This window comes from Marmota monax, unplaced genomic scaffold (genome assembly GCF_021218885.2).
Source record: "Marmota monax isolate L192 unplaced genomic scaffold, Marmota_monax_Labrador192_F-V1.1 WCK01_AAM20220418_F8-fsc00001, whole genome shotgun sequence".
In the NCBI taxonomy this organism is placed as follows: Eukaryota; Metazoa; Chordata; class Mammalia; order Rodentia; family Sciuridae; genus Marmota; species Marmota monax.
Window position 1 is genome coordinate 16,319,996 of NW_026693777.1, and position 24,349 is coordinate 16,344,344.

The window sequence follows — 24,349 nt, forward strand, 5'->3', positions numbered from 1 at the left end:
AGATTAAATGTGTTAATGAGGCTGTCAGATTCTATGATAATCTCAAGCTTTGCTATGTGATATCAGATATAGCAAATGAGATAATACTATGTCTAACTATGCCTATTAAGTGAGCTATGGCATTCAATAAAAACTTGAATTTGTCAATGAATCTTTACAATCCTTTTCATCACCTTATTTAGGAGACTGTTGATTAAATCTCCTTATTTTTCTGCTACCTTCTTAGGTTAACACTTCTGGCAGAACAATGGAAAGAGGACAGAAATCAATGGTCAATTTGAGGCTTAAATTTAACATAGGAGAGAAGGAATAGAACATTCATGTACTGCAAATAATAAAAATTGGCAAACAGACTAACTGTTATTGAGCTCTTACCAGTATTGCAGTTATTGTTCTAAGTCCTTTACATGTATTCATTTAAGTCTCATGACTCTATAACTGATATTTTATTGGCCAAAGCAAGTTATGGCCAAGCCTGGAGTCACTGTGGAAGGGGGACCTCAACCCCACCTCTTGATGGAAGTAGTGCAGACTGTGGGCATTTATGATCCACCACATTAAGAAACTAGACTCAAGGAGCAACTTTTTTTTTTTTTTTTTTTTTTTTTTGGTATCACTGAGCCACATCCCTGGCCCTATTCTGTGTTTTATTTAGAGACAGGGTCTCACTGAGTTGCCTAGCACTTGCCATTGCTGAGGTTGGCTTTGAACTTGCAATTCTCCCATCTTAGCCTCCCTCCTGCCTCAGCCTCCTGAGCAGCTGGGATTACAGGCATGCACCATCACACCAGGCACAAACATTTTTTCTTTGAAGAGCCAGACTTTGGGTCTTTGTACTTGTGAAAGCAACCATGGACATATATTTAAGCAAAAAGGTGTAATTGTTCTTGTAAAACTTTATAGTCATGCATCACTTAACCAGCACACATTCTGTGCATAATTATCCAATTTTGTCATTGTTGCAAACTTAGGTAATTATGCAAACCTAGAAAGTACAACTATTTCTCCTAGGCTACAAATTTACAGAGCATATTATGTACTTCATACTATAAGCAATTGTAACATAATGGTAAGCATTTGTATATCTAAACATGGAAAAGATAGAATAAAAATGCAAGGTGACAGGAATTTTTCAACTCCATTACCATTTTATTGTGCCATCATCCAATATGTATTGTGTTGTTGACTCAAATATCATGTACTATGTTACTGTAGTTCCCCAAACAGTAGTCCTTGTTAATTTATTATTTGAGGATCAATGCCAAAACCTATTGCAGATTGAAACTGGCCATAAGGAGTAAAAATGAGAGAAGTTTCCCCAATGTTGACTCCTTTGAGCCCCAATTTGAAAAGCATTGACATTTTCTATAGTAACTCTTTTTAAAAATCTGTCCTCTAAGAAATAGGAACCAGTGAAAGTCAAACAATTTTCCCTATTGTAATTTTGGAAGAGGTGAATTGTGACCATTTTTAGACTTGACTGTGGGCTCTCATCATGGCCAAAACGCTATTCAGGATTCAAGGATGCACACAATAAAAGTAGCTATACTGACTATATAAGTTACTTCTTTTAAAGCTTAAAATATACCAATCAAATCAAAATTATTTCTATTTTAAAAATAGGGGGAAAAAGAATTTATAAGAGAAAAGTTTCTGTTTCCAGTTAATAATTATGTTTTGAGAGTCAACATTTGAAACTAGCACCAGAACTTTCTGAACATGTGCTATGTGAAGAGCCGTGAAATTTCGTTATGATTGCATAGACCACCATTTACTTCTGTTTTTCATACTGCCATTTTCTCCATGTCTTAGATCAGTCTACTTTTTTACCCCCACCCCCAATACCCCAAAATCCTATTTCTGGGGAGGTGGATTTGAGACCTACTCTCCTGTCTTCACATGTGGTCATCTTGTGAATAAAACTCTTGTTTTTTGAAAAACTTGTTTCAGTTATTGGTATATTGTATGAGAGCAAAATAGGCCTGGTTCAGTAATATTATTTGATTTTTGAAGTGGTTACTTGAAGAAGTTATTACTTTGAGCTATCAAGTTCTAGTTTTTATTAGAATAATGTGCTTTTTGTTTGTTTTGCAGGAAACTGTATATAATGATAGTTGGCCAATCTATTTTAAAGCTAGTGGTGGACGACAAATGATATTCAAACAATATAAAATGCACATATATAGACAGGCCATTTTTTTAATGGTTTCCTTTTCAAAAAGTTTGAGATTAAAGTATACTTGCTCTGGAGTCAAACATTTATATTTCTAAATTGTTTTCTGGAAATTAAAAAAAACTGCAATAAATAAAATCCTGTTTCACCCTTGATTTGTATCATGAAAGCACACATTCGCCTACCCAAAAGAAAACCATCATTAATATAGTTGACAATATTTAGACAGAAAAAGCTTTCAGATGAAATTTTAGGCCTATAACAACCAGAAGGCTAGAGTTCCTGCTTTGCCCCACCTGATGAAATCTACTGTAACTTAGGTAGTAGTACACTTTGAGACACTGCACTCTGAATTCCTTACAGAGTCATTAGTCTATACAGAAGAGATCTCTAGCACTTTTGTGCAAAATAGTTAACCTTTTATTCTCTCTAAAATGTAACAGAACAGGTTTTTGCTTGTTTTGGAAATCACTAACGGTATTCTTAACTATGTAGTATGTTATAAGAAGCTTTTACCATTTAATTTATTTTAAAAAATTATAAATTATGATTTAGCATTATCAGGAAGTCATGAAAGACCAAAGTGTATTAGGCATGGTTCCATTTATCCCTTAACTTATACCCCATAAAAAATAATATGGCACAATAGAGGATTAATTCTAAAACTGTAATGGTTGTTATCACTGTTACAAGAGGAATGTGAACTAAAGGAGAAACAGTTGTTTTTCTAGTTGAATAATTTTAAGAACTTGATTTTAATTGGTTTCAAGTTGAACTGAAGTCTCAGCTACTTTAATGATAGCCATAGAAATTAGATTGGGGAGAGTGACTAAAATATTATATCTTTTGTGGCATATTGACCTTGAAGGGTTAGAAAAACATCCAAACTTTAGTTCCAGTTTCTGGAAATGTAGCAGAAGTCATCTACACTGTGATAAAATTTGAAGCCAAAATGAAAATTGGATTTATTTAGGGAAAGCAGAGCAGTGGTTTTCACAATTTGGTCCGTGGACCAGCATCTTCAAAATATCCTAGAAAGTTGTTAGAAAAGGAGATTTTCAGGCCTCATCTCTTATCTCCTGAATCAGAAACTCTGGTGATGGGGCTCAGCAGTTTGTGTTTTAGTTCTCTAAGGGATTTTGAAGCACACTGGGCTGGAAGAAGAAAATGGAAAAGCACTAAAGATTCGAGTTTAAGGTTTGCAAGGCTAGACAAGAAGTCGCAGTTCAAAAGGATCCTTGGAAGTGAAATAGCCCGAGTAGAAAGTAATCAATATTTTCAAATTCTACAGGAAGGTTGGTTCTATGTAGGATATTTGTATACAAGGTGTGGCCTTGTACAAGCCTTTAAACCTTGCTGAGTCTCAGCTCACTATAAAATGAATCATGCCTCAAATCTTAGAATGATTTTCAATTAAATTGGATAGTAGGTATTAATGGCATTACAAATCCAAAGATTTATGAAGTAACTAGTCTTTCCATACAATAACCATGAAATTTGGACGTAATTTGTAAATTAATTCAGTGCTAAAATTCTCAAAAAGGACTAGTGTTTTCAAAGTGTTCCCATGTACTTAAGTGCTGGTAGAGCAGACATTGGTATCTGCTATATACCTGGATAACTTTCTTAGATATCAAGACTATACAAGTCCTCAGGGACTGGCATGGGTGGAAGAGATTTCTTATATCCCAGATATAAATTTTTATATCTTCCCATGTGTGACATTTAAAATGGTTGAATCAACTTTTGACTGTTTATGAACACTAGAAACACAGAACTTGTTATATTTTGGGGAAAGCAACAGATTCCATACTGATGAGAAATTTGTTCTTTTTGGGGGTGAGAATTAGAAACTGACAACAAGTTATCACTTATTCTGATTTACCAGATGGAGAAACTGAGGTATACAGTAGTGATGTTTAAGGTGAGCATTATGTATAGACAATAGAGTTTACCACAGAGATAGTATGACTTGATAGGTGCTTAAATTCCTCATTGCCTCCAAATTTGTGCCCTGACAATCTGCCAGGATACTTGAAATTCCTGCTATTATATTTAAAGTTATTCCTTCAAGGTTATCAAAATTCTCAATGAATTCTTATATAAATGAACAAACAAGAGACTAGAGACCTAGGGTCACTTCAGTTGGATATGTGCCTTATCTGAAAACGGCTTATCCAGAATATATGTATATAATTTATAACTACTATCCGGGTGCAGGGCTTTGATAGAGTAGGATCCAGTGGGTAATTTTTATGTAGTGAATTGGTAAGATAATGACTGGAGTTTGGAATATCCATCTTGTCTTCTAAGATCTGAGGTAAAGTGGGAAAAGTAATACATTTGTATAACCTGAATGTTGCATGAATTTTGAAATATCAAAGGGAAGTGAAGCTGAGCATGATGGTGCACGCCTATAATCCCAGTGACTCAGGAGGCTGAGGAAGGAGGATCTCAAGTTCAAGGCCAGACTCAGCAACCTAAGTTACTTAGTAAGACCCTAAAATTTTAAGAAGGGGTGAGGATGTAACTCAGTGGTAAAGCAACTCTGGGTTCCATCCCCAGTAACCCGGTGCCCAAAACAAAACCAAAGGGAAGTAAATAAAGTGAAGATTCAACTCTGTGTTATATACTTAACAATAAATTCTCTAATCCTGCAGCCCCATATGGTCATATCTGCACAGAGCTGAGTTAAAAGACAAGCATACACCAACCCAAAATACAGTATAAAGAAACACCAACATTAAAGGAGATCCTGTTCATGAGCCATAGCAATCCTGTATAAACCCATTCCTTCAGTTCTAAATTCTGCTCTAGACTTTCCCCACAAATCTACATAATTTCCTATTTGCCTGTATAGTTTAACTTAACCTTTTATGCTAAGACCTCCCACCTTTCTACTGCTTCAGTCCCCACATTTGCGAATTCTCTTTTCCATAGTCAAGTGGGGTGAGGCAAAGAATTAGCCAACAGTCACTTTATACCTTGTCCTGATCACTTCCACGTCTCCCTCAGCTCAATGCAAATGATGCTTCTCTCCTCAAGTTTCATATTCAAACTGGAATATTATTCCCATTCTCCTGTTTTCACCTTGCTTATATGCTAGTCCAAGTGATAATTACCTAATATGCTAAAAATTATAATACAGTGTGAAAGTTCTGTGTGATATTAGTAAAAGATTACTGGAGCTCTGAGGAAGGAATGGTTTACAATGGAGAATAAGAGAGACTTCAAAAACGTGTTCTGGGAGCTGCATACTGAAGACAGAAATTCATGGACTACTCAAGAAATAGTGTGGCCTTCAGGATGAAATATGGAGTGAACAGTGGCAGGCCACAGTCACATTAAAAAGGGTCTTAAATTTCTTGCTAAGGAAAGTGAAGGAACACTAAGTAAAAGCAGAATCTCATCAGATTATGTCTTCAGCAGTGTGAAGAATCTTTAAAATTTGGCCCTAGTCCTATAGACATGGGAGTCACTGGAGGAGCATAAAGGTAGATCTGGCGTTTCTCCTCTGGAGAAATTCATTAGGGGGCTGCTTTAGTAGATGGAAAGATGATAACCAGGAAAGTGTCAGTGACTGGGGCAGATAGAAAGATTTCAGGAATAGTATGGGAGACGCTCATTGCTCTATGTCATCTGCACTCATAGCTGAAGCTTTCTCTGATTAATTCTGGCAAATGTCACCGTGGTGACTTTGTTCCCTAGGCTAGCTATCACAGTACTTTAGAGATGTATTCATTTATGTGCTCATTAGATCTCCAATTTCTTTAAGACGGGAATATCTTTTCATCTGTATTCCTATAGCTTTCAAGGGCACGCAAAAAGGTATTGTCGTGGTTGAATCAGTGGAAATTAGGCTTTCATAAATGACTGAATATTGGAGGCTATCCCACAGGTCCAGCATTAGCATTTACATTTCGGTGAAACTTGGTAAAACAGCAATTACATTCAATCTAAACTTTCTAGCGATTTACTTTAAAAACTTAAATTTTATAGGTAGGCATAGACTATAGAATGTTTTTTTTTCTTCTTTTCCTTACCTGAGTTTATCGAGTGACTGTGCCAGAGAGTATTCCAAGACATTAGTCAAGACCCAGAATTTGCGAGGTACTGGCCTCCACACCAATTTGATGGGGATCAGGAACCAGATTCAAGTCCCTAAACTCCTTCAACGTCACGGAACTAAAGCGGTGACTCCCCAGTTTCCGGGCGGTCGCGGGAGTGTGTTACGATGAATCGATTAGTTCTGCCTGGTAGAACCGGAAACCAGATAGCAAAGGAGAGATGGTGAGGCCGGAACGCCTTCCTTTGCTGAAATTTACGAGACTTCACTGGGTCTGAGCGGAGGGGCGTCTCAGCCAACTGGAGAGTTCAATCATGGTTGCACCAGAAGTGTTGCGTGCCTTGCGCAAAAACAAGACCCTGAGCTACGGAGTCCCGATGTTGGTGAGTGGATCTGTGGGCCCGAACTCTGGAGGGGGGGCGGGGGGGGGCGGGTTCCTGGTTGGCTGGCTCCAGCCTGCTGGAGTCTATACCGAAGTCCGACGGCCGAGATTGGAAAGGAGTGGACTAGCGACAGGTTTGAGAGCTTTCAGGCAATGGTTTCCTCGTCTTCTTGCCCCGCTCACAATAGGCTCTCCGGTCCCGCTTTTCTCTGGTAGAGCGGGGTCTGTGCGGCCTCTTTTCCATCGGGAACGCGATTGTTACTGTCCCCGTTTCTCAGAAAACTGTATCAACCAACGTTTTACCCAAGCCCGGATGTTGCTAGCTTGTTTCAAGGGTTTTGTTATGAATCATATAAGATCTTGTGAATAAAATGTTCAGTACGGTGTCTGCCACCCGTGACACCCCTCAAATGGTCACTGTGTTAGTTAATATTTCTAAAGCACTGTAGCTTATATGGTTGCTTTGAATTCTGCGCTGAGTTCCCGTAATGTCTCGAGGATGAAATTCAAAGTGACATAAGACCGATCAGAGCTGGAATCCTGACAGCTACTTTTATTTGCTGTTGAATCGTGGATAAGTTATTTTGCTTCAGCAAACCTCGATGTCATAGTACATGAAATCATGTAAGTCAAGCATGTGAAGAAAAGCCGCTTTAAAACTACAGAATAGTTTAATACTTTGGTATGGATATTGGCACAAGTGAACTTACCAGCTTCTGCTGTTAAAGCAGGACTAAATTTCATCTTTAGAAAATTTTTTAATATGCTTTCAAAAGTTTAAAGATAACTGTCTTTGTAAAAATAACATAGTAATTACATTGCTGTAGGTTATAGGGCATGTATATAAAAATGTCCTCTGCCATTTGAAAACACTGAGATTGTGGTCACTGACTTTGAGTCACCAGCATGTTCCTTTGGAGGCCAGTTTGAGTTTCTTACTTTTCAAAATTATCAAAGAAAGCCAAGGTCATAAAACCACTGCATATTGAAGTACTGTCTAGGGTTTTTCTCCTTTGTTTTTAGTTCATGAACTGGAAAGTACTTCAGTAGCTTTCTTCCTGAGTATATAACTGTAGATTGCTTTGTATGTTTGTATTGGCCCTAAACATGTAAATAATTTTGTAGAGAAAAATGCTGTATTTAGGGTTTTTGTTTTGTTTTGGTACCGGGGAATTGAACTCAGGGGCACTCTGTCACTGAACCACATCCCCAGCCCTCTTTTGTATTTTATTTAGAGACAGGGTCTCATTGAGTTGCTTAGTGCTTCGCCATTGCTGAGGCTGGCTTTGAACTCTTGATTCTCCAATCTCAGCCTCCTGAGCTGCTGGGATTACAGGCATATGCCACCACATCAGCAGTATTCTTCCTTTTTTTTTTCTGTGAGCATTTTTAAATTTTATTTATTCTAATTAGTTATATATGACAGCAGAATGCAAGACAATTCATATTACACAAATAGAGCACAATTTTTCATGTCTTTGGTTGAACACTATTCGTGTTTTCATTCATGTACTTAGGGTGATGATGTCTGTCTCATTCCACCATTTTTCCTACCACATTCCCCACCTTTCCTCCCCTTTACCCTATCTAAAGTTTGTCTGTTCCTCCCATGCTCCTCCCCATCCCCATTATGAATCAGCATCCTTATATCAGAGAAGTAATTTGGCATTTGGTTTTTGGGGATTGGCTTACTTAGCATTATATTCTCCAACTCCATCCATTTACCTGCAAATGCCATGATTTTATTCTCTTTTAATGCTGAGTAATGGTCCATTGTCTGTATATACCAAAGTTTCCCTATTCATTCATCTACTGAAGGGCATCTAGATTGGTTCCATAATTTAGCTATTGTGAATTGTGCTGCTACAAACATTGATATGGCTGTGTCCCTGTAATATGCTGTTTTTAAATCCTTTGAGTATAAACGGAGGAGTGGGATAGCTGGGTCAAATGGTGCATCCATTCCCAATTTTCCAAGGAATCTCCATACTGCTTTTCATATTGGCTGCACCAATTTGCAGTCCCACCAGCAATGTATGAGTGTGTCTTTTCCCCACATCTTCGCCAACGCTTATTGTTGTTTGTCTTCTTAATAGCTGCCATTCTGACTGGAATGAGATGAAATGTTAGAGTAGTTTTGATTTGCGTTTCTCTTATTGCTAGAGATGTTGAACATTTTTTCATATGTTTATTGATTGATTATATATATTGGTGAAGGTGTTCCTGCACCCACTGTCTTGACAGGGTTTCAGCATGGGGGGATGCTGTGGCAGGGCCACACCATCTGGAAACTGGAACCATGGGGAATGTTAAGTGTTTTGTTTATGATACTCATGATATGGATAATAGGGCATATGTCAATCAATAATAAAATTATGTGTTGCCTGAGATTGCAGGAAAATTCCCAGAAAGAGACTAAGGATACAAAATTAAGACATGCCACAAGGTGTGTTTCAGTATCTCTCAGGATACAAACAATAGTGTTATTCCTCAAGAAATTCACGGGGAAAAGATTGCAAATTGAGGTTCCTGAGAAAAGCTTAAGAGTTTATACTAAGCCATCCGTTCTAAAGCCACAACCTGTGCGACATACATTCCCCCCACCAACAGACCCCTCCTTTGCCTTACACAGGAATTTATGATGAGAATGGGAAACACATAGTTAATATAAATGACAAATGGGTTGAGGTGCAAAGCCTACCCTTTAGTTAAAGATTACAAAGATATAAGAATTGGTGTACTTTGACCAAGGATCCAGGAAACTCTTTAAGAAAGCAATTAAATAGGTCATATGAAAAAAGGAAATTACCTTGGAAATTAAAAATAAAATAATGTAAAATTAACATAAATATATTTTAGAGGCATTTCAGAGTAGTAGGGTTTTTAAGTAATAGACTTTCACTATTTTAAGTGCGTTTTACTGGGATTTTAGTTTAGAAGTAAGAAAACTTACCAATTATCATAAAAGTTAAAGGTTAATGAAATAATTATAGGTATGCTTTAAAGTTAGAAGTTAATAATAGGTCCGGAGACATGTAGTCTAGTTGGGTAGCCTAGCACCTAATGATTGAGGTGAAAATGTAAAAGCTTAATCATGATTGGCTAAGGTTACAGGAAAATATTTTAAACAATGTACATAATATCTTAGGTATCTATCAATGTATGTCAGAAAAGATTGTAACTCTTTAAAATTATATAAGTCAAAGAAGTTTTGGGCTTTGAGGCTATTCATTAACTACCTGAAAAAACACCTGTAAAAAAAGTATAAAAATAAAGGCCCCTTTAGGGGCAGCAGTTTTTTTCTGGAGGCTGCTCGTAACTTACAACCTGTCATCCCATCTCGTCATCTTTTGCCTCCTTCAGGACCCCTGGATCCCCACCGGGGCTGGACAGTATATCATCTTCTGAGAAGTCTCTGTTCAGGTTCTTGGCCCGTTTATTGATTGAGTTATTTGGGTTTTTTGGTGTTAAGGTTTTTGAGGGCTTTATATATCCTAGAGATTAGTGCTCTATCTGATGTGCTTGTGGTAAAGATTTGCTCCCATTCTGTAGGCTCTCTATTCACCTCACTGATTGTTTCTTTTGCTGAAAAGAAGCTTTTTAGTTTGAATCCATCCCATTTATTGATTCTTGGTTTTAATTCTTGCGCTACAGGAGTTTTATTAAATTGGGGCCTAATCCGACATGATGAAGATATGGGCCTACTTTTTCTTCTATTAGGTGCAAGGTCTCTGGTTTAATTCCTAGGTCCTTGATGATCCACTTTGAGTTGAGTTTTGTGCATGCTGAGAGATAGAGGTTTAATTTCATTTAGTTAATGTGTATTTTCAGTTTTCCCAGCACCATTTGTTGAAGAGGCTATCTTTTCTCCAGTGTACGTTTTTGGCTAGACAACTCATTTGAGAAGTTTTACTCCAAATAGAAATAAAGAAATAGATGATAGATGGTGGGAAAGTAAGATCGAGAAAAATTTGTTAATAAGAAGGAGAAATAATAGCCTTTTATGATGATTCATGAAGAACTGAGCAAAATTTTGATGATACAGAAGAAGAGGAAAGTAATTAATCAATATTCTTTAGTAGATAAGAGAAGATGGAATCCAGTGCAAAAATGAAGATACTTAGAAGTGTGGATTTTAAGGTAACAGTGGGTGGTGCAGTACAGTTCATATGGCAAGTCCTACTATTATGATAGACTTTACAACCTCAGGGCACAACCCTCCACAGAACTGTCACTTCAGGTGGAAGCTCTGGGATTTTCAAACTAACTGTTGCTTCTGAACAACTGGTTACAAATTCAGGTGTTCTCTGTACTCCCTCTTGTTCAGTATTGACTATAATGACACAGAACACAGGTGAGCTCTATTCTCACAATTGCTATTTCCTTATAAAGTTTATTAATTAGGACTAGTCAAAAGAAGAGACACATAGGGCAAGATCTAGGAGGGTCCTGAATGTGAAGCTTCTGTCCTTCTTTGTAATCACAGCATGGCACCCATCTAGCACATGGATGTGTTCACCAATCAGGAAGCTCAACCAAGCCTCAGTGTCCAAATTTTTTCTTGAGGTTCATTATCTAGGCAGGAATGATTAGACTTTGTGTTTAGTCTCCACCTCTGTGCTCCCTTTCCTAGAGGTTTAGAGGTCAGGTTGATATCACTCAGCGCAAAGCCATAGCTTTCTAGTCACTCAGTTGATCTTTCCAGCATGACCAGCCTTTCTCTATTCTGAAACTGTCTAGGGGCCCACCTTGCATCACTTCCGTAATGTTTGTGTCCCAGCATTCACCATAACAAAGACAGTCCTATCACTCAGGAAATTCCAAGTTTGAAACAACTTCTAGAAACCTAGGACAAAGACCAAATTCTTTCTTATGCATTATGTGGGTTCTGTGAATGAATAAGTCCAGAAAAGCGATGGTACCCTGAACTAGGATATTAGAACATAATATAGTAAGAAATTGTCAGATTCAAGAAATATTTTGAAAGTAGATATAACAAAATGCAGAGATGAACTAGATAGGAGATATGAACTAGGAGCTTAAGATGACAACAAAGAAGTTGACTTCAAGAACTGGGTGAAAGTAATTGACATTTACTGGGATCATAAAAGTTGGTTAGGACAGAAAGAAGGTTGGGGTAAAGATCTTTTATGTTTATTTGTATATACTTGTTAGACTTTGAAGAGGAGTTGTCAAATAAGAAAGCAGGTATTCAGTTTGGTATAATAGTTCCCACTGAAAATATACATTTGGAGGTTTAGCCATAGAGGCTATTTAAATCAGTGGAAATGGATAACATCACCTAGGGTCTCAATGTTGGTTGATAATAGGCAGAAGGAGTGAAAACACTTAGCCTTTGGGGGTACTCCAACATTGGGAAGATAAAAGGAAACTGAGAGGAAGTAAGAAAACCAGGGGTATGCATTCTCATATTGAAAGTAAAGGGCAAAGTTACTTATGTGATGAATTTCTTACATATTGACATTGCAGGTATTATCTGCTTAACATATAACAGATATTTTTTCCTGATTTATTGTCTTTTGTATTTATGTTCTTTTTGTTTTATTTGTCAGGGTAGAAGTTTTAAACTTTTATGTGGGCACATGTATTGGACTGAAAAATTCATGGCTTCAATGTCTTGTTGATACTCCCTTCAAAATTGTAAGAGCTTATAATTTATAATGTCCAATACTTTTTATATTAATTCTTTAATCAGTAGTATAAGTATAATAATATAAAAAGTAAGATAGGAATCAAACGTTTTTTCCAAATGGCTAGACTTTTGCAGCTTTAGAATGGAAGATTAAGGCCAATTAGATTTTTAGAGGAGATGGTAAAGCAGCAGTGACAATTGAGGGATTTTTAAAAACTTCACCAAATTCTAAAAAGTGTGGTATATTTCACAGGATTCCTTTATCACTAGATAAGAAAATGAGAGAATGTTTTCCAGTTGGCTTATTTTGCAAAATCATAAAATGGAAAGAATCCTGGACTTAAAGAAATAGGTCAGTTTTATTCCTTTGTTTACCATGAGGAGTCATGTTAAAAGAAAAATTTCAGGACTAGGGTTGTAGCTCAGTGGTAGAGTGCTTGTCTAGCATGCGTGAGGCACTGGGTTCATTCCTCGGTACTGCATATAAATAAATAAATTAAGGCATAAAAAATACAATACCATTTAAAAAAATAAAAACTTAAAGGAAACAAATTTTACAGTATTTGAGCAAAGAAGGTTCATGAATCAGGCAGCATTTAGAACCAGAAGAGGTTTGGGAATTTCCCTTCTTTGACCTGGGCAGTGAGTATTTATAGACAGAACAAGGAAATGAAGTACAGAAATAGCTTGATTGGTAACAGCTAGGCATTTGCTTTATTTGAACATGGTCTAATCAAATTTCTGTTTACCTACTAAGTTAGAGTGATAGGAATTCTAAGTATAGAAACAGCCTCAGGCCAAATGTAATATAACAATGGGCTAATCATTTAGTTAGCTGGGTTTTTATTTTTATTTCCTCATCTGTTAAATGGGTTTTCCCCCTTAGCAGATGGTCTGTTGTAAGGATCAAGTAATATTTGCTTGTCATGACATAATTTAAACTATAAGACCAAGTACAGGTTATAAGGTACTAATTTTGGTATTTGATAGCAATGTAAATTTTTCCAGGACTGTTACAGTAGCCTCCTTTGTCTGAGGTTTCACTTCTGTAATTTCATAGTCAAATGCTATCTGAAAATATTAAATGGTAAATTCCAGAAATAAATAATTTATGTCTTAAGTAGCTTTTATTATAGTATATTATCACAACTGTTCTATTTTATTATTAGTTATTGTTGCTAATCTTTTATTGTGCCTAATTTATAAATTAAACTTTATTATAGATATATATGTATAGGAATAAACATAGTATTATCTGAGGTTTCAGGCATCTGTGGAATATCTTTGAATTATATCCACTGCATCAGTTCTGAAAGGAGGACTAATCTATAGGATCTGTAGAGTCTGTCTCTGCTGTTGTTCAGACAAGTAATTTGTGCATAAAATCTACTCTTCTATTTTGTTTAACTGTTTCCTTTCTTTGTTTTAGTTGCTGGTTGTTGGAGGTTCTTTTGGTCTTCGTGAATTTTCACAAATCCGATATGATGCTGCGAAGATTAAAGTAAGAATTGTAATTGGAATTTTACTTGTGTCTGTGTATATGTATATTTTGGTTTAGAATTAAATGTTCCGAGTATTTAGCAGTCTAAGTTTGTCTTGTTTTTCAAAGCCAGTATTCAGTCTCTCTGAATACCTCAGCACTTTCTTATTCTTTTTTTTTGGTATTGAGGATTTAACCCAGGGGTGCTTTACCACTGAGCTACATCCCCACCCCTTTTTATTTTGTATTTTGAGACAGGGTCTTGCTAAATTGCTTAGAGCCTCACTAAGTTGCTGAGGCTGGCTTATTTATTTAGGTACTGGGGATTGGACCCAGCGGCACTTAACCACTGAGCCACACATCCAGCCTTTTTTTGTATTTTATTTAGAGGTAGGGCCTCACTGAGTTACTTAGGGCCTCGCTAAATTGCTGAGGCTGACTTTGAATTCGAGACCCTCCTGCCTCAGCCTCCTGAGCTGCTGGAATTATAGGTGTGCACTGCCACACCTGGCCTTTATTCTTTAAAATATCATTAATAATCACATGGAAGTGATTGAATCTGTCTATTCACTAGGAAATTTGAGATATCATTAGCTTTCTCCCATACATTGGTTTAGTTGTTTTTAGGATTTAGAAGGGACTAAAGAACATGGATCAAAAATCTTCATTTTATTTCTCCAATTAAAATTAATTATTTAATATTAATATTATTAATTGTATTAATTATATTGATACACATCTTTAGTAATTGATACTGAAAGAAAGGAAAAATTATCTTTTATTATAAGTAAAGATACCTGCCTTTTTATAGTGTCTACTTTGTGCTAGGACTGTACTAGCTCCTTCATTTTACATGTGAGGAAAATGGGCTTTCTAAGACTCAGAAAACTTAAGTATCTTGCTTGAGGTCATGTGACTGTATTGGGGTACAGTTAGGATCACCTTCTATTATTACACATATACTGTCAAATCCATGCCAGGTGTTATATAAGAACTCTGGCACAGTCATTGAGAAGTATGTAGTTTTTATTTGTGCCACCTATTTGATATGGGAAGCTTTATACAAGTAATGTATGTTTATCAATTTTCAATTTAGAAATGTCTCTCTTGCAATGGAGTAAAGAGGATGGATGGGGACAGGGAGAGCAATATAGAAGGGAAGAGATTGCTTAAAGAGATTTGTTAGGACTCTGTGGTATCAGAGTACATAAACAATAATGGCAATGAAAATAAAGAAAAATGAATGGGTTCCAGAATAAATTATAGCAGCGAATTGATTGTATTTGATACACAGTGTGATGTATGTCATATGAATATAAGAGTAATTCTAAAATGTTTCAAAGTTTTGATTTTGAGGACTGGATAAATTGTGGTGCTAGTTATTCAGCTAAGAAGAGAATGTGGGAGGTTGAGATAAAAGGAGAGGCCTAGAGGGTGGGGGCAAAATAAAGAGAAGAATGTAAGTAAGGTCAAGACAATGAGGTTGATTGAAGTTTAGAAGGTGATGTCAATTGAAGTCGAGAGAATTAAGGTTAAAAGAATGAGGTCAGGCTTTCTGCCCGGGAATGCTGTTGAGAAAGTATCATTAAAGTACTGCCATCTTGTCTAAATCAGAGTTCCCTTAAGAGCCCGGACAGCTGCAGAAGCTATTCTTTGGAGGGCTAAGCTTTGAAACAACTGATGAGAGTCTGAGAAACCACTTTGAGCAATGGAGAACACTCATGAACTGTGTAGTAACGAGAGACCCAAACACAAAGTGCTCCAGGGGCTTTGGTTTGTCACTTATGCCATGGTGGAGGAAGTGGATGCAGCCATGAATGCAAGACCACACAAGGTGGATGGAAGAGTTATGGAACCAGACAGAGTTGTCTCAAGAGAAGATTCTCAAAGACCAGGGGCCCACTGAAAAAGATCTTTGTTGGTGGAATTAAAGAAGACACTTAAGGACATCACCTCAAGATTATTTTGAACAGTATGGGAAAAGTGAAGTTACTGAAATCATGATGGACCGAGACAGTGTAAGGAAGAAATCCTTTGCTTTTGTAACTTTTGATGACCATGGATAAGATTGTCATCAGAAATACCATACTGTGAATGGCTACAACTGTGAAGTGAGGAAAGCCAGTGGCTAATGCTTCATCTAGCCAAAGAGGTCAAAGTAGTTCTGGAAAATTTGGTGGTGGTCATGTCATGGAGGTGATTTTGGTGGAAATGACAATTTTGGTAGTGGAGGAAACTTGAGTGGCTTTGGTAGTGTCCATGGTGGTGGTAGATATGGTGGCAGTGGGGGGTGGCTACATTAGATTTGGTAATAACAGAAGCAGTTTTAGAGGTGGTGAAGGCTATAATGATTTGGGCAGTTAAAACAGTCATCAAATTTTGGACCCATGAATGGTGGAAACTTTGGAGACAGAAGCTCTGGACCTTATGGTGGTGGAGGCCAATACCTTGCCAAACTGTGAAACCAAGGTGGCTGTGGCGTTTCCAGCAGCAGCAGTAGCTTTGGCTGTGGCAGAAGGTTTTCATACTGCCAGGAAACGAAACTCAGCAGGAGAGGAGAGCTAGAGAAGTGACAGGGAAGCAACAGGTTACAGTCAGCCAAGCGCAGTGGTGGCGGGGCCTAGCTGCTATAAAGAAGACAGTACTCATTAATAATCATGTTTATGGGCAACAAAACTCAAGGACTGTATTTGTGGACTAATTGAATAACAGATTATTTTAGTTTCTGTTGTGTGAAAAGTGTAAAGTATTCCAACAAAGGGTTTAATGTAGACATTTTTTTTTTTTTTTGGTGCACTTATGCTGTTGATTGCTAAATGTAATAGTCTGATCATGATGCTGAATAAATGCGTCTTTTTTTTAAAAAAAACAGTGAGGTCAGGTCTATATGTAGGAGAAGGATGAGAGCGCAAGGTTGAGGTGAGAAAGATCAGAGGACAAGGCCAACTGAGATTGAGAGGTTGAGGGTGGTTGATATTGTGAAGTCTAATTCAGATGAAAACCAAAGAATTCAGTGTTTGGTTAAGGCTGAGTTCAAATGCCTTAGCAAGGATGAGGTAGGCTGATGTTGAGAGGATAAATTTGAACCATAATCTTATGCTCTCCTAAGGGTTGAGAGCATAAGATTAGTTGAGATTGATGGTAGTTGTAAGGATTGAGAGGTTGAGGTCAATGGGGATTTGGCTAAGAGGGCAAAATTGCTGGATCCAAGGCAGATTGAGACTAGGGTCTAAAGGTCAAAGTCAAGTTGATTTTTTTTTTTAAATATGTTGTTCCAGGTATCAAATCCAGGGCCATGTGCATGCTAGGCAAAGTGCTCTACCTCTGAGCTACATCCTCAGCACTAAACAAAATCAGTTGACAAGACCAAAGGAGAATGAGTTCAGTTGAGAAATTGGAAGAAGGAGAAAGAAGACAATAATGGTATGGAGTGACCAGAGATTGTAGTTTTTGCCTGAGACTGTAATAATTTTCATACTGAAAATTTGGCATCCAATGACAAGAAAATTACTGCTTTTCAGTAATGGGTATTGAAAGTTGAGAGAAAAGTAGAAGACCCACAAAAACAGAGCTGAAAGGAGCATCTTTTCTTTTTTAGTGTGATGTATATATGGCAGTTTGTCTGCCATCCATAGGGGCTGTTGTTTTTTCTCCTGAATGCTGATGGTAACAGTCGTGGATCTACGATAATGAATCTTCCATTGTTGGATCATTCCAAGTGATATAAGTGTGCAGTTTAAGTACATTGTTTTCATACCTTGCACTTGTGAATAGTAACAGTCTTTGACTTTGCCTATCTATTGTGCTTTATAACAAGGTAGTGGCTAGTTTAATTTTTAACATTATCAATATTGTGACTATGTTTTCTAAGATTTAGATAATGAAAATGAGAACAATTAAAATACTACTGTGAATGTGATCCAGACATCACTGAAAAAGAAAGCTAAATAAATCTGTTATTTTAATGACAGATGAAAAGGACACATATAATTGGATTTAGGAGTTAAATAACCAAAACAGAGCATACAACACAATGCAAAAAAGAATTGAAATTGGGCATATTGGAGACAGGGATGTGAAAACACATATGAAGACTGAATCTCACATAACCAGGGTGAGACAGGCAAGTAGGCAGGTACATATGAAATCATTCATAAGTTTATTTATCTCCCCCCCAAATAAAATACTCAGTCTAAAATAGCAGATGCTCAATTGACTTGTGCAGACCATGCTAATAAGAACATTCATTTTCTACTGTCATGTATAACTAAAAAGAACAAATAAAATTTTTTTTAAAAAAGAGCTTTCATTTTGTTTTCCTTGATTGACCTATGAAACTGGATAAAGTTACTTTTTAATCTTTTTTCCCCATTTTTTTGGTACTAGGGATTTAACCCAGGGGTGCTCTCCCACTGACCTACATCCCTAGCCCTTAGTATTTTTTTTATTTTGAGACAAGGTCTCACTAAGTTGTCCAAACTGGCCTTGAACTTGCCATTGCTTGTCTCAGCTTCCCAAGTTGCTGAGATACAGGTGTGCGCCGTAGTAGCTAACTACATTTTTCTTGAATCATTTTCTGATTCAGAGATTAGAACTAAAATATCCTTGGGTGAACAAAAGAGGAAATTTTAGTACCAGATCTGTTGATCCCCTACTGTATAGAGCTGATTCTGTAAAATCTGACCAAGCATTATGCTTTCTGTTTTGTACCAAGTGATGGTCTGAGTGATAGCAACACAAAGTGTTTACCATAATTCTTAAGTACTCTGATTTGGGAAAAAAAAAAATGGAATTTCAAATTGTCTTCTGATTTCTTTGAAAAATTAAATGAAATCATGTAAAAAAAATTGTCAGTGTCTTATAAAATGTTACTTTTGCCCAGTTTTGTCTACTTCTTTTATGGGACTTCACCGAGATGCATATTAGACTACTTAAGTATATCTAACATTCTTCTATTTGGCTTCTTCCCCTCCCCATTTTTTTTTTTTTTTTTTTGTATTTTGATTTGTATATGTTCTGTTGTTTCATCTTCTAATCACTAAACCTGTCTTTTGCTTGTTCAATCTCTTATTAAAGCCATCCCTTGACTGTGGTTTCTTACTATATTTTCTTACTTCTGAACTGTACATTTAATTTTTATTAAAATTAATAAATTAAATTAAAATAAATTAAAGTATTCCATTACTTTGGAGAAATCTTCAGTGGTACCATATTTTTATCCACTTTCTCTGTTAATGTCTTAACATATATGAATTATAGTTACTTTAAAGTCCTTTTTTCCAACATATGGATCAAGATTAGATGTATAGCCAGAAATATGAAAAATTGTGTTCTATATGTGTAATATGAATTACAATGCATTCTGATGTCATATATAACAAATTAGAATTAAAAATATTAGTTAATTTTAAAAAGATTAGATGTACTTTTATTGTCTATTATTTTTTGTTTTTTGACAGTATGACTGTCTTTGAACATGTCTTTTGATTTTTAAATTTAATTTTTAAATTAAACATTAAATATTGGTCATTGGTTATAAACAGCTGTAGAGATAGTGTTGTTTTCTTTCAGAAAGGTTGCTTTTTTGTTTTGCTAGGCATATAGAGTGGGGCGGCAGTCCCCCTAATATCTGGGAGTGATCCAGGTCATGGCTTGGTTGTAGTTTAAAATTATGACTTAGTCTTTTTCTGTTTTTCCTCACACCTAGGATGCAGCCCTATATGACTTTCAGTTGGGACTTCAGGATATTTAGCTTTACTTTTCAAGGATTTTCCAGCCTATTTGTATAATCTTAACTTATGAGTTTAGAACCTCTTTGAGGGAGATCACTGTTCTGAGTTCTTTTATCTCTATTTTTGTTGTTAGAGGCCTGGATGATGTCTTTAACCCCATCAGCAGCCATCTATCTGGTTTCAAGCCTTAGCTCTTATTCTATAGCTCTACCAGGTTTGGGATGTGTGCCCAAGGACAAAATGGACTTTCAACCTCAATTCTCAGTTCTTATGAAATCCTCCCCACAAGTGGGTCTTTACTTCTTAATCCCCAAGAGACTCAGGTCATATAGTTTTCTGGTTTTGTTGCAAATTACTTTGACATCATTGGACACATTTTTAATCATTTACAAAAAAACTAAAGGCACAGGAAGATGGTTGATCAAAATGTTATATAATCTACTCTTTATGCAACATTCTAGTGGAATCCTGGATATACCTCTAGCTTACTAATTGTTCTTAGGGTCTGTAGAATCATCACTGATCAGCTATACCTTTTAATTTAATTTATTGTTGTTTGTTTATTTTAGCAATCATACTCTTCTAGAAACTTTTCCATATACAAGTAACATAGCATCAGCTCCTGTGTACCATTATGGAATCTTAGTATTTTCATAGCTATCCCTTTCTTTCTGGTCTGCGGAAGGTGTTATTTTTGTTTTCAAGTGCATATATATTTACTAACATTTTTAATATTATTTTTGTGTAATATATTTACTAACATTTTTAATATTATTTTTGTGTAACACAATTTAGGTTGGTGGTTAATTGTGTGACCTCTCAAGGCAAAGGGCCAATATTCACTGCTAAGCACTGCATTTTTGACCAGTTATTCCAATTCCCTGTGTCCTATTTTCCTTACATGTAATTATAGAGATATAGATAATACTTACAGGTTTTATGAGGATTAAATGAGACAGTACATTTCAAAATGTCGTGCACATAACAATGCTCAATAGATATCAGCAATTGTTAATTGTAGTGGTGATGGTAGTACTGCATTAATATCATTTTGTGACTGGAATGGATGGATGGTTGAGGTTTTGCCATGAGTTTTAAGTTGGCTGTATTATCCCAGTCATCCCTTCTGTAACTTTTAAAAGTGGAAATAGACTATAACAAATTTAAGTAACTTATTATTCTTCTTTCTTTTCTCCAGATTGATCCTGAATTGGAAAAAAAACTGAAAATGAATAAAGTGTCTTTAGAGTCAGAGTATGAGGTACACTATGTTAATACTCTATGTTTTGAAACTGTCTGCCTTAAGATAAACTTAAATTACTAATACAGGAAAAAAATATTTATTTTGAAATCTGGTATTTGATAAACTACTTGGGACCAGAGTGTTTCAGATTTTGGAATTTTTCAGATAGACTCCTGGTTGAGCATCTCTAACCTGAAAACTCAAAATATGAATTAGTTTTCTTCTTCCCATCCAGACTCTCCTTCTTCCCTCCCATTCCTCTGTCCCTTTCTTTTTTCTGTGCTGGAAATCAAGCCGACTACCTCACACATGCTGAGATATACCTGGAAGTTTTAAGCATCATATCAGTGCCCCAAAAGTTTCTGATTCTGGTTCATTTTAGATTCCATATTTTGGACTTAGGGATGCTCTTTATGTAACAGTTTGAAAAGAACATAAAGGAGGATTCATATTTCATACTCTACAAACAGATTCCACAGAGGTCACAGATTTTAAAATAAACAAAATATGAAAGGTATTAGGAGGGAAAAAATTGCAGATTTTCTTTTTTGTGTTTTTAGGTCATAAAAATTCAGCCTAACAAAATATTGTACATAAAGTCCTAAGTTAAATAAGAAATTCTAAAAATGTTTTTATCTTATGGCTAAGTAATTTATTTAAATATGGAAAGCATCTACATCAATGTGTAAAAGTTCAACAACTCAGTTGGTCAGTAGGAACATGGGCAAAGCATGTAAGGAGTTCAGAGGAAAGGAAATACATATTTTTAAACATATGAAGAGATGCTCAACATACATAATAGGTATGTCAGTTAATTAGGGTTATAACAGGGTGTCATTTTTCCACCTAAGTGATCAGCACAATCAAAAAGTTTAATGGCACATATGTCATGGAATATGGTAAGGGAGTGTGTTCTTCGTCTTACTTGGTTAAATTTTTTGTTTTAATTTGTTCATTTTTTACTAGATCACACTTTCCTGTTTGTATATCTGGTCCTATTTGGTTGAGAGGTATATGTGATGAATAATATACTGAAGAAACTTCTTATGTTTTTCATTTTACCAGACAGTTTAATTATTGGCTGATCACTTCGAATTTGATTTGTGCTTTGTAAGGGAGAATCTTGGAAAGACTATTGTTTCCTATGCCCCTGTAACTTGATGTGGGACTCATTCTGCAGTCTCCCCAGAGGCTCTTGTCAGGGTTCAGTTTTAAATTTTTTTGGAGTGAACCTAAATGGATTTTGAAAAATGCTTACTCCTAAAAGATGTCTTACCTGTATGTCAAGGTAGCAGCAAGATAATAAGGAGACATCTCCATTCAGGCAGAGCTCAAAATTCAGTATTCCTAACACTACTTTTTCTTGGCATTTCTTGAGTCTGTTCCACACTCATTACTGTGGCAGTTGGATATTAAATGGTAAGTCTTGAGTGATCTTGCGCAGCGCATGTATACAACCTGTGGTTCATCCACTTTGCATGTTTTGCAGAATTTCTAAGAAACTTTTTCTTCCAAAGATCTTTAAAGACTGGATACTCTTATGTGGATTTGTTCTGCCAACATTGCCTCTTATTTAAGAATGATTTGAAATTGTCTTATGCATATATATATCTTAAGTTAAATGGATACTGGCCATTACTTTAGAAAATCTTTTCATATCTTTAGAGCGTATAGACTCCTGACTTTAAAAAAGCAATGTTTTCATTCACTCATTCGCTGTTTTTTGGCCCCAAACTGTAACTCGCTACTTGAATATCTACTAGTACTGTGCCGGTAGTGATGCTATGAAGTGCTTGTTTTGGGGTAGATATTCCTTCTAGTCCTTTTAGAGGTCATAAAATTTTTAAAATAAAGACTCCACATAGAACATTTGGTTCTACCTTTTCATTATTACTTTTATAAGAAATTAATTCCCAAAAGGTTTAAATTACTTGCTAAAAGTTATGCAGCTAGTTAGTGAAAGAGTAATGCTTAGAATCCAAATGTCAAGATAGACTTATCCCGTTTTCCCCATCTTTGGATATGTTATTCTGTGTTCTCTTTACCTGTTTTTTTTTTTTTTTTTATTTTGCTCACTTATTCCAGAATGATCAAAGTTAGCAGTTATGTAAAAATAACTGTCAGAGTGGTAGTTACTAGAGGAGGGAAGAAATGTTTCTGATCTTCCCTTTTATCCTACCTTCATTTCTGTGTTTGAGAGACACTTAATACTAAACAAAGATAGGATACCCCAAACTGTTATTGGAACAGTTTTGATTGCTCAAAAAACTTTTGTATATGGTAACTATGGGAAAAGTCTTTTCATTCTTAAGCCCAGGCTCAAATAAATCATCTTGATTTCTTTTCTTCCTTATACAATATTTTAGGGTCTCTACCTGTGTTCTTCTCTCTCTCTTTTTAACCATCACCCATGCTAACCCTTTTAGTCTTTTATGTTAGATCAGCATTCAGATTTACACTTGTTTTTCAGTTTCCTCCCTTTGTGCTCTTAAAAATAAATAAGGTGTGTACACTCTTTCTGTATTAGTAGTTTTATTATGGGGGAGAGATAAGCATTAACATCAATGCCTATCAAAAAAGCTACAAATCCTAAGAAACATGGCAGTTTTTCAGTTATTATGCTTGCTTTTTCAGTTATTATTTTTGCAGTTGATTATTTGCTAGCAATTTAATTAAGTGCCTGTTGAATTCTTTCTATTCATTTGTTCATTAATCAGTGATGTCCTAATTAAACCTGCAGGGCTCCTGCACTAATATGTATATATTTTAACTTTTGTGATTCTATAGAAAATAAAGGACTCTACTTTTGAAGACTGGAAGAATATCCGAGGTCCGAGACCTTGGGAAGATCCTGATCTACTCCAAGGACAAAATTCAGAAACCCTTAAGACTAAGACAACATGACTGTTCTCTTTTGTTTGTTTGTTTGTTTAAATATTATCAACTGGATACACTTCTGATCCAGTGGGAAAAAAGTTCCATACCTGCAGAAACCTGGAAATAAGTAATCTTATGGCAATAATCTTGATTAAAAAGTCAAGTACAGATCTTTATACTTTGCAACTAATCCATTTGCAAATGAAGGTATCAGTGGTGAGCACATCTATATACCTTTCAATAAAAATGTGAATATTGTTACCAAAGTGTGTCATGTATTTCACTATGCAGCTAGCCACTTGTATTTCTTTTCTATCAGCCACTAAGGCAATATTGTTTTTTTAATTTTTAGTTTTTGGTATTAGGGATTGAACCCAGGGGTTCTGCCATTTTGCTACATCTTCAACCCCCTTTTTTTAAAATTAACTATTATTTATTTTGAGACAGGGTCTCACTAAGTTGCTGAGACTCTCATTGAATTTCTGAGACTGACCTCGAACTTGTGATCCTCCTGCCTCAGCCTCTGAAATTGCCAGGATTACAGTCAAGTGCCACCATGTCTGGCCTAGAGCAATAGTTGCTACTTCATTCTGATTCCTAATGAGAATGGCTTGGATCCAAATTCTGAAAGTAAAATCAAGCAGTGATTTTGTGTTAAAACCTAGGTAGGAAAGTAATTGTGGTCATGTTCCAATAACAGTTTTAGTTTTATTTATAGTACCTTATATAGTATGCTAATCAGT

At 35.9% G+C, this 24,349-nt stretch overlaps 1 protein-coding gene and 1 long non-coding RNA gene across 2 annotated transcripts in view; one reads left to right on the forward strand and one right to left on the reverse strand.

Moving 5' to 3' along the window:
- Positions 1-6,356, reverse strand: part of LOC124104740 (uncharacterized) — a 35,299-nt gene extending 28,943 nt beyond the window's left edge. The window contains exon 1 of the long non-coding RNA XR_006855503.2: positions 6,217-6,356. This is a non-coding gene — a long non-coding RNA (uncharacterized LOC124104740). The remainder of the gene's footprint in view (positions 1-6,216) is intronic.
- Positions 6,357-6,482: 126 nt separating this feature from the next.
- Positions 6,483-23,872, forward strand: LOC124104738 (cytochrome c oxidase assembly protein COX16 homolog, mitochondrial). The gene is made up of 4 exons (XM_046461829.2): positions 6,483-6,622; positions 13,704-13,775; positions 20,685-20,747; positions 23,517-23,872. The coding sequence occupies exons 1-4, from the start codon at positions 6,554-6,556 to the stop codon at positions 23,631-23,633; spliced, it is 321 nt and encodes a 106-aa protein (XP_046317785.1). The 5' UTR covers positions 6,483-6,553; the 3' UTR covers positions 23,634-23,872.
- Positions 23,873-24,349: the final 477 nt, after the last annotated feature.